This window comes from Leucoraja erinacea, chromosome 15, assembly GCF_028641065.1.
Source record: "Leucoraja erinacea ecotype New England chromosome 15, Leri_hhj_1, whole genome shotgun sequence".
In the NCBI taxonomy this organism is placed as follows: Eukaryota; Metazoa; Chordata; class Chondrichthyes; order Rajiformes; family Rajidae; genus Leucoraja; species Leucoraja erinaceus.
Genome location: NC_073391.1, coordinates 39,236,721 through 39,247,799, shown reverse-complemented (window position 1 = coordinate 39,247,799; position 11,079 = coordinate 39,236,721). Strand labels below are relative to the sequence as shown.

Genomic DNA, 11,079 nt, shown 5'->3' with positions numbered 1-11,079 from the left:
TACACCCACCACCCAATATCCATACCACTGGTGTGCAAGAAGGAACTGCAGATGCTACACAAAATGCTGGAGTAACTCAGCGGGGACTGGCAGCGTCTCCAGGGAGAAGGGATGAGTGACGTTTCGGGTCGAGACCCTTCTTCATACCAATGGGTTGTGAGCTGCCTTTTGTTGTCTACTACAGATAAAGTCAGTAAACGGCGACTTGCATTTGGTGGTGTTGGTGGCTGGAGGTTGGGCGACGGTTGGCGGCCAGTACAGGCGGGAGTCACGCGGCGGGAGCGAGCCGGCCGGGGCCCCGCCCACGTGCCCGCCATCCGGGGCTGCGGGCGGGCGCGCGGGCGGCCGTTGGCGGCCAGAGGCGACGACGTCGGCGGCGGGGGGACGGTCGCCTGGGCGGTGGAGGTCGGGCATCATCTGTGCGGCCGGTGGTCTGGTGAGTCCCGCCCTTCCCCGAGGGAGGCGGCTTGATGGGGATGAGCACCACTTGGGGGTTGTGCTTAGATAACAGGTGTGCAACATCTGGATGTTGTGGTAGGAGGTACACAAAATTGCTGGAGAAACTCAGCGGGTGCAGCAGCAGCATCTATGGAGCGAAGGAAATAGGCGACGTTTCGGGCCGAAACCCTTCTTCAGACTCTGACTGTTGTGGTAGGAGAACGAGTGTGCAACGCCTGGAGTTGTGCTCTGAGAACGGGTGTGCAACACCTGGAGGTAGTGACTAGAGAGCGGGTGTTCAACGCCTGGAGGTTGTGGTTGGAGAACGGGTGTGCAACGCCTGGAGTTGTTCTGGAGTTGTGCTTTGAGAACGGGTGTTCAACGCCTGGAGGTTGTGGTTAGAGAACGAGTGTACAACACCTGGAAGTGAGTGGGATGGAGAGAGGAGGGATGAGTGTAACACGTGGCTTTACCAGTTATTAGAAAACGGGTGACGTGTTTTGGGGGATTAAGATTGTAGATGTGATGGTTGTGGAGGTTTTGAGTGTTCAACACATGATTCTTCGATGATGGATACACAATTTTTCGGGATTAAGCTCGTGGGGATGCTGATGAGTATGTAACACGGCTTTGGAAAATTTATTAATGGGTGTGCAATACTTTCTGGGTAAGGTCGTGGAGGTAATGTTTGAGTGTGCAGAACACAACTGGAGGTTTTTGGATGATGGGTGTGCAACACTTTGGGGGTTAAGATTTTGGACATGACATGAGTGTACATGGTTTTCGGGGTTTTCTAATGATGATTGGGGTGTAACGTATTGGGTTCAGTGTAATTTAGAGATACAGAGTGGAAATAGGCCTTCGGGCCACCGAGTCCGCTCCGACCAACAATCAACCGTATATTGGTTCTATCCTACACACTATTGACAAATTTTTTAACCCAATTTTGGAATGTGGGAGGAAGCAGGAGCACCCGGAGAAATCACAGGGATAATGTACAAGCTCCATACAGACGGCATCTGTAGTCAGGATCAAGCCCGGGTCTCTGGCGCTGTAAGGCAGCAAATTTACCGCTGCTCCACTGTGCTAGAAATGACTAGTGATCAATGGTTGGCATGGACTGAATAAACTATTTTTCTTTAAAAATGAAATGGGCATACCAACAATTGGATGTAGGTAGGGGCGATACAAGATGATATCCCTACTAAAGAAGGAAGTGGTGATGATAAAGCAAACCAGCTCATTGGTAGACACCTCCTCCGCACCCATAATCCCACCTAGTTTAGTATTGCCTGCAAGTTTGTAAATCTAATATTTGCACTGAGCAAAACACAAAAGTGTTGGAGGAATTAAGCGGGTCAGGTAGCATCACTTTAATGTCATTTTAGGTCAGGACCCTTCTTCAGACTCGGGTCTTTATGTTTTGCTCAGAATTCCTGTATCTGCAATCTCTTGTGTCTCTGTCTAACATTTGCATTCTTTGCATTATTTTCAAATTAAATAAAGAGACCAAATTTGCATGGTGACAGGATGAGAGCCAAATTACATTGGCTTGTAAAAATACTGGATGGAAAGATTAACTTGGAGCGTATGATCAGGTAGCTTTAGCTGCAAATTGCCCAGGTCTGAGAATTTAGGATCAACATGAAACCCAAGGAAAATAGTACAGGAGTTAGCATAACACCAGTGATTAGGGTAGGGCAAAATAGATGAGGATAAAATAAGGAGTAAGCATGCAGAAGATAATTTGGCATTTGAATTATAAAATAGGAAAAGATGTAAGAATGTAAGATATGTATAGGACCACCAAATAGCAGCTGTGGCACTTAATGTCTAATCATATGTATTCTGATCATCTTGTGTAAATGAAAGGATTAGGCAAGCATGTAATATTAATGTGGGAATTTTTACTTGGATTTTGTATTGCTTTCAGGTACTAACCGTTGTCATTTATTTTCAGAGTATGTTCAGAAATATTTTGAAATATATGACAAATTATTGAATTTACAGGGAAATTAGGTGGTCAACAGGAGAAAGGGAATACATTGAATGGTGTTGAAAAATATGCTTTGACATCATAATGAATTAAAAAAAAAAACCCATGTTTGTCTTGTTGGAAGAAATAAAGTGTTGTCAGTCTTGTTTGCCACCTGAGTGAAAATCCATGAGGTCCACCTTTGTGAGCAGTTAATTGAAACAAGACCTGCGCTTCTTTATAATAAAAAGGAACTGCAGATGCTGGACCAAAGCTAGACACAAAGTCCGGACCGGACGCTCGCTTCGTCTACTGGAGCAGTTCCTGATCCTGGTAAGCCCCAGGCCCCTGCAGGGTCCTCTTCCGTCGCCATCGACCAGATTGACCAGCAAACTGACATCCCTCCTCGCCCGGCCATCTTTGTGTCCCGGGGGCGCCTCTTGCAGCTGATCTTAAAGGCGCTGGAAGCAATACCCTTGTTCACCCTCCTACAGGCCCTTGCTCCTCATATGCAACATCTCCAGGGGCTTCCTCTTGGTACCACAATCTGCCGAGCCTTCGACCGCGGTCTGCCGAGCCTTCGAGCGGGTTCCCGTATCCGTGATCCACCAAGCCTTAGGGTCTTCAGTATGACCGTCCATTGTATCAGAAGTTCATAAGTCATAGGAGCAGAAGTAGGCCATTTGTGCCATCAAGTCTACTCCACCGTTCAATCATGGCTGATCTGTCTTTCCCTCTCAACCCATTCTCCTGAGAACTCCTTCTCCCCATAACCCTTGACACTCCTACTAATCAAGAATCTGCCAATCTCCGCCTTAAAACTACCCAATACCTTGGCCTCCACAGCCCTCTGTAGCAATGAATTCCATAGATTCCATCTGATATACTGCTCACAGTTCAGATACTGATGGACACAAAGTGCTGGAGAAACTAAGCAGGTCATGTGGCATCTCTAGCGAATATGGATAGGTGAAGTTTCGGTTTGAGACCCTTCTTTGATGCTGCACACTTAATATCTTAGATAAAGAATCTGTAAATAGTGAATCATTGGGCGAGTAGCCTGCAGCCAGGACAAGTTCGTGCATGTAGCAAGCTCTTGCTTGGTGAGATTGTACCAGAGCACTCTGATGAAGATTTTGATTGGACAGCACACAGAAGGAAACTGATGGATAAACAAAATCCTTGTCTTGTTGACAGACATGCCTGAAATGACAAGTCCAGCTCCAATCTTACACATGTCTTTATGTAAATAGTGATCTTGCAGTCTATATTTCCCTGATGACTAACCAAGGATCCCAAGGGCAGGATCCTTTTTAAGTGTTTTATTTTTGATGTTAAGGACTTTTTAATTATTTAAATTGAATGTATTAATATGTAATGAATTTTGGAAATAACAAACATTTACAGAGAAAGTTATTTGATAGGTACACAAAACCCCTGCACCCAAGTTATTTGATAATTTTGACGGCAAATAAGGCCAAGTTCCCGGCTCAATGCTCTGCTTTGCACTCTTGCCTGAATTGGCAACATGGCTTTCAAAACTAGCTCATGATTCGAGAAGTGCTGTACGTCGCATGGCCTCCCCACTGAAAATAGTAATTGGCTAAGTCATGCCCTCAATTTGTCAGAAATAAAACTTTTAATGTTTCTGATGGTCACAAAGATTAAGTTTTTAAAAATAAAAGATACATAAATTCAAAGGTAAAACACTTAACTAAAATGTATTTAATTGTATAGGTAATTTTCACATCATTCAGATGTTTAAATGTTAAAACAAACATTTAAACATCTGAATTATGTGAAAATTACCTGTTTCTCTCATATTTACAACTATTGAGTTGAATGAAGTTGCTAAACTTTGTCAACTCGGGGAAGTAGGAAGAGATAATAACTCTGGAGTAGGGATATTGGCACTAGTTTTCAACGTGGGAGAGTCTAGGACCAGAGGGCATGGCCTCAGAATAAAAGGACATGCCTTTAGAAAAGAGATGAGGTGGAATTTCTTCAATCGGAGTGTGGTGAATCTGTGGAATTTATTGCCACAGATGGCTGTGGAGGCCAAGTCACTGAGTATCCTTAAGGTGCAGTTTGATAGATTCTTGATTAGTAAGAGAGTCAGGGGTTGTGGGGAGAAGGCAGGAGAATGGAGGGAAAAGATAGATCAGCCATGATTGAATGGCAGAGTAGAATTGATGGACCGAATGGCCTAATTCTACTCCTATAATTTATGTATTTGTTTTCATTCGCTTATGGGAGGTGGGCATGCTGACAGATCAAAACTTTACAATCATCCCTAGGTAGCTACTTAGAACTGTTGTTTTGTCTGATGTGCGGCTACTTACTCATTTAATGAGAAGTTAAATGGGGCCAAGACATACATGTGAATGGCAGCATCCGGAGGGGGGTCAAGGCAAATAGTTTCCTAAAGATGGCAATAACAGTTAGATGGAATGGTGCAGAGGTGTATGATACAAGTATGCTAACCTTCATCGGCCAAGAAATTGATCACAGGAGTTGGGACATCATGGTCGGTTAGATCGGACTTGGAGTATTGTGTGCAGTTCTGCCTATAGGAAGGAAGTGATTAAGTTATTGAGGGTGCTGAAATGATTCACATGAATGATGTGTGGACTGGAGAGTTTGAATTATAAGGAGAGATTGAATAGGCTGGAGCTTTTCTCCGGAACAAAAGAGGCTGTGGGTGACTGGAAATGTACAGTGCATTCAGAAAGTACTCAAACCCCTTCACTTTTTCCACATTTTGTTACATTACATCCTTATTTTAAAATTGATTAAATTCTTTTTTTTATCATCAATCGACACACAATACCCCAGAATGAAGATGATATAGATATGCCATTTATTGTCACCATACATGTACAGTGAAACTGAAAGCTGCTCGTACTCAGTGCATACATACAATTTAGCACAAAAAACAAGAAACTGTAAGGGAGATGGGGGGGGGGGGGGTGGGGGGAATAGGTGCACAAATTCCCCTACATATATACTATACAGATGGAAGTCCACAGTGCATGTGTGAATTTGAATTTATAGTAGATATAATTCTCGGAAAGCAACTATTCCTGAGTCTGTTTGTCCTGGATTTGATGATGCACCTATAGCGCCTTCCAGAGGGCAAGGTCGAACAGTCCAAACGCAGGATGGGAGCTGTCTTTGATGATCTTCTTTGCCCTGCTAAGGCAGCGGGAGGTGTAGATGTCCATTTTGATCCTCTGCATGTCCTGGTTACCCTCAATCGTCTGCCATGGTGCAGCTGCCATACCATGCTGTAATGCAGTATGTCAGCAGGCTCTCGATGGACGAGCGGTAGAAGGTCAGCAACAGGTTAGAGTCCAAGTTGTGCTTCCTGAGGACCCTCAGGAAGTGCAGCCGCTGCTGAGCCTTCTTGATGACCGCTGTCGTGTTGTCCGTCCAGGAGAAACGAAGACAGGTAGAAATTTTTGCAAAGTAATTAAAAAGAAATAACTGAAATATCACATTTACATAAGTATTCAGACCCTTTGCTATGACATTCAACATTGAGCTTTGGTGCATCCTGTTTCCATTGATTATCCTTGAGATGTTTCTACAACATGATTGGAGTCCAACAGTGGTAAATTAATTGTACATGATTTGGAAAGGCACACACTTGTCTATAAGGTCCCACAGAGCAAAATCCAAGCCATGAAGACAAAGGAATTGTCCGTACACCTCCGAGACAGGATTGTGTCGTGACACAGATCTGGGAAAGCATATAAAACAATTTCTGCAACATTGCAGGTCCTGAAGAGCACAGTGGCCTCCATCATTCTAAAATGGAAGAACTTTGGAACCACCAGGACTCTTCATAGAGCTGGCCGCCCGACCAAACTGAGCAATCGGAGGAGAAGGGCCTTGGTCAGGGAGGTGACCAAGAACCCAATGGTCACTCTGACAGAGCTCCAGAGTTCCTTTGTGGAGATGGGCAAACCTTCCGGAAGGACAACTATATCTGCAGCTCTCCACCAATCAGGCCTTTATAGTAGAGTGGCCAGACGGAAGCCACTCAGTAAAAGGCACTTGACAGCCTGCTTGGAGTTTGCCAAAAGGCACCTATAAGACTCTCAGACTATGATAAACAAGATTCTCTGGTCTGGTGAAACCAAGATTGAACTCTTTGGCGTGAATGCCAAGTGTCGCGTCTGGAGGAAACCAGGCACCGTTCATCACAGTGAAGCATGGTGGTGGCAGCATCATGCTGTGGGGATGTTTTTCCAGTGGCAGGAACTGGGAGACTAGTCAGGATCGAGGGAAAGATGAGCAGAGCAAGGCAAAGATTATAGAGTAGAGCAAAATGCGCCACTCTGCAAAAAAAAGCGTAGTATAACATGGGTGCTTGTTGACGCCATTTTATTGGGCTGCAATTTACAATAATATTAATAACATTTACAATAATATTAACTAAATATGTGAAGTGATCGATGCTATATAAAACACTGTTCCCTCCAACATGGATTACGCCAAAGATGGTAGAGCGGATCAATCTTTGAAACGGATTACACCAAAGATACTAGAGGAGCATTGCCCGCTGTCTCGGGAGCGCCGACCGCGGGCTGACGCTCGAGGCTCTCCCACTGTACAGAGAGCCTAGTGCCAGTCGCCTTCATCTGGTATCGGGGGGGGACCGAGAATCACTCCTGGATCAACTCGGGCGTGGAGGAAACGTCCTCCTCCCCCAAAGATACTAGAGGAGCCTCTAGTATCTTTGCTCTTCCCTGCGACCTGATGTAAGCGCAGATTGTATAACTGTGGAGTCTGTCCTTGCTACCAAAGATGTTGTGTTTTGCATAAACAAATGACAGCCATTCGTTATGTACTACACGCCAGTCCATTGGATTTCGGAGGAGTGGTCTATCTTGCTCCTCTAGAATCTTTGGAGCAAAGTACAGGGAGATCCTTGATGAAAACCTGCTCCAGAGCGTTCTGGACCTCAGACTGTGGCAGAGGTTCACCTTCCAACAGGCCAACGACCCTAAGCACACAGCCAAGACAATGCAGGAGTTGCTTTGTGACATGTCTGTGAATGTCCGTGAGTGGCCCAGCCAGAGCCCGGATTTGAACCCAATCGAACGTCTCTGGAGGGACCTGAAATTAGCTGTGCATCGAATGCTCCCCATCCAACCTGACAAGAGCTTGAGAGCATCTGCAGAGAAGAATGGGAGAAATTACCCAAATAAAGGTGTGCCAAGCTTGTAGTGTCGTACCCAAGAAGACTTGAGGCTGTAATCGCTGCCAAAGGTGCCTCAACAAAGTACTGAGGAAAGGGTCTGAATACTTATGTAAATGTGATATTTCAGCTATTTTGTTTTAATTACTTTGCAAAAATTTCTAAACACCTGTTTTCGCTTTTTTATTGTGGGGTATTGTGTGTAGATTGATGATTAAAAAAGAATTTAATCCATTTTAGAATAAGGCTGTGACTTAACAAAATGTGGAAAAAGTGAAGGGGTCTGAATACTTACTGAATACACTGTATAAAATTGAGGTGCATAGATTGGGTAGATAAATCAGTCTTTTTCCAAGCGATAGGGAAGTCTAAAACTCAAAGGCATAGCTTTAATGTGAGAGTGAAAATTTAAAGGGGATCTAGGGAGCATGAAAAGGGTGGTGGGTATAACAGCATACATTGAATGGAAAGATTTAGAGAGATATGGGTCAAGTACCGGCAAATAGGATGTATATGTAGACATCTTCGTCGATATGGATAAGTTAGACTGAAGGACCTGTTTCTGTGCTGTATACAACTCTATGAGCAGGTTTTCTTTTATTGACAGACTGAATTCTACAAAAATCATTTTGGCACCACACCTGCTATCTATATTTATTTATGACTTAGATGATGGGGTAGAAAATTATAAATTCATAATTGCTGATTCAAAGGTAGGAAGCTGTGTAAACAGTGTACATGAATGCATAAAATGATGGACATAATATATTAAATAATTAGACAATATTGTGGTGAATGAAGTCCACTTTTGACCTACAGTACAACAACCTGAATGGTGGAAAGCCAGAAATAGTGGAGGTCCAAAGAGAATTATTGGTGTTGCTTTATTATTGTCATGTGCTGAGATGCAGTGAATTAAGTCATACATGTACCAACACGTAGTGCAAAGAGAAAAATGCCAGAGTGCAGAATATAGTGTTGGAGCATTGTAGCATTAGCAAATAAGTCCAAAGGTCCGCATTGAAGTTGTTTGAAAGATCAGAACTATACGGTAATTTATGGGAGGACCGTTCAGTAGACAGATAGCAGTGAGGAAGAAGCTGTTCCTGAATCTGGTAGTATGTTATTTCGAGCTTTTATATCTGACAGAAGAAGGGAGAAGAGGGAATGACTGGGGTAAAAAAGATCCTTGATTATTTTGGCTGTTTCCCCACGGCAGTGTGGTGTAGATGGAGTCGAGTGGGGAAGGAGGTCTGTGTAATGGATTGGGCTTCAACCACAACTTTTTGCATAACTATTACCAAACTGATCCCGATAATATGCTTTGTATTGTGCATCTGAAGAAGTTGGTTAGATTTGTTGGAGACATGCTGAACATCCTTGAGGCACAAATAGATTGTGGAGGAACTCTCAGTGTGTTCCTTGGCACTTAAAGGTGTAATTTACTTTAAGGGAATCAGGAAGTGATTGGTAGAAAGAGAGAAGGTAGGCAAAAAAAGCTGGAGAAACTCTTCTTCACCCGAAACATCACCAATTCCTTCGCTCAATAGGTGCTGCCTCACCCGCTCAATTTCTCCAGCTTTTTTGGCTACCTTCGATTTTTCCAGTATTTGCAGTTCTTAAACAACGGTAGAAAGGGAGAAATTATTTTCCTGGTTTAATGAACCCAGGACCAGGGGTGTGGTCTTAGAAACTGCAGCTAGGCCTTTCAGGAACAAAGTTAAACATTACTTACTCGATGAGAATAATAGAAGTTTGGAGTCATTTTCGCTTACTGCAACGCCAGCTGTTAAATCATTTGTTCATTTTATGATTAAATTGATAGATATGTGTTAACCATAGTGATTAGGGTGAATGGAGAGAAAGTCAGTTTATGGAGATATGTTACAGATCAACCAAAACTTACTTAAGTTAAAACAGGCTCGAGGGGCCGAAGAGCTGCTACTTGTCCCATATTCAAGGGCAGAACTGGGCAAATGCCGGGGACTGAGGGGCAGCAAGGGTCCCACGCCTCGGGTCGAAGGATTTAAAAAAAAAAAAAGCTAATCATGTGCAGGGGCGGAAGACGAGAAGTTGAAGGGGAGCCTGAGCTAGTAAGCTAATTTCTGGAAGTTTCTGTCATCAATTTACTGAATGACAGCACGGGCAGTGAATACGAATGCTTGGTAAATCAGCAAAGCGCTGTAATTCTGCCCTCTGCTAAGGGCACTCGCGGGTTATCGCAGTGCAGAGCAGTCCGGGTTGTTGTCTCTGACCTTTGGTAATGATTTGAAATTGTAGATTGGATGTGAAGGGGATATTTTTTTCGAATTGGGGATGATGAATGAATGCAGATTAACAAATGCGGCTTGAACCTGAATTGTTTGCGCAGCTTTGGCCGCGTGTTGCTCTCGGGTTTGCTGATTGCTGTGGTTTCTCTCCCCTGCACAGCGGTCTGCAATAGTTGAGTCTGGAGCTGTCGGTGACGCTATTCCCCTTCCTCGCCAGTGAGCGCCCGAGCAAACTGTACCCGACACTCAAGGTGAAGGCGCAGAACAAAAACAAAATCCTCTCGTTAAACTGCAAAATGGATGCACATCTTGCTCACAGTATTAACAGTCCGACCAGCCCCTGTGATGACATGTTGAAAAATATCAGTAATTTGGAGGCTATACAACTGTGTGACAGAGAAGGTAAGGTTGATTCTGAAGGGAAAATTCAAGCCAATCTGTGGAAAACTACCCTGTTTGCTCGTTCCTGTGAGCGTTCATTGTCAAGTAGATGGGATTTAAATTCACCGGTGGATGTGCCAATTGCTCGGTTTCAGCCCAATTTCCATTGCAGCATGGCAGCTCGCTTTTAATTCCGTACAGTGAATCCGAGGCGTGTTCGGTTCTTGCATGTATTTCGTTTGCCTGTCAGCTTTGCACATTGCCTATCTGATCAATTTAATTATGCAGGGTGCTCCAGTCTTCATTATCTCGTATTTTAAATCGAAAGTGTGCAACGGGTCGTCAGATAGGTGAAACAGTTCGCAAAACGCAAAGAAAATTCGGTGTATTTTTAATTGTTTTCAGCACCATGGACAAGATGGGGCAGGGTCGCTCTGTCCACTGCAGGGAATGGTCAAACAAAATAGATGCACTGTACTTGTCGGCTGTGGGACACAATGGTTGATTCAGTCAGGGCATTCAAGTTGACTTGCCTTTTGTATTAATCAAATTGCTTTGCTTTCTTGAATAAAACACGAATCTATACATAAACGGATTGCTAAGATTAATGTTTAGTTGTTAGCAGGCGATCGTTTTAGCCACATGGATGCAATGACCGATGCTGAAGTTCCCTTTAATTATTGTCTTAAACAGAATAGCCAAAGCAAATGTGAAGCATTACTTTAATAGTCAAGCTGAAACATAACTTGATTTCAACAAGTAATATTTCAAAAGGTTCAAACCAGGTGTAGAAGATTGTTGTTGAATCA

General features: G+C 43.7%; 1 protein-coding gene across 4 annotated transcripts in view; it reads left to right on the top strand.

Annotated features, from left to right (window-relative positions):
• Positions 1–308: 308 nt before the first annotated feature.
• The window catches only part of phyhiplb (phytanoyl-CoA 2-hydroxylase interacting protein-like b), a 60,950-nt gene continuing 50,179 nt past the window's right edge, over positions 309–11,079 (top strand). Inside the window, exons 1-2 of one of the 4 annotated variants that reach the window (XM_055647237.1) lie at positions 309–436; positions 10,050–10,291. In XM_055647237.1, coding sequence (XP_055503212.1) covers positions 10,186–10,291 — 106 coding nt within the window. In that variant the 5' untranslated portion in view covers positions 309–436; positions 10,050–10,185. Of the gene's footprint in view, positions 437–9,578; positions 9,713–9,800; positions 9,880–10,049; positions 10,292–11,079 lie in introns of those variants that run through there. The other 3 variants (XM_055647240.1, XM_055647236.1, XM_055647241.1) reach the window with 3 other exon arrangements.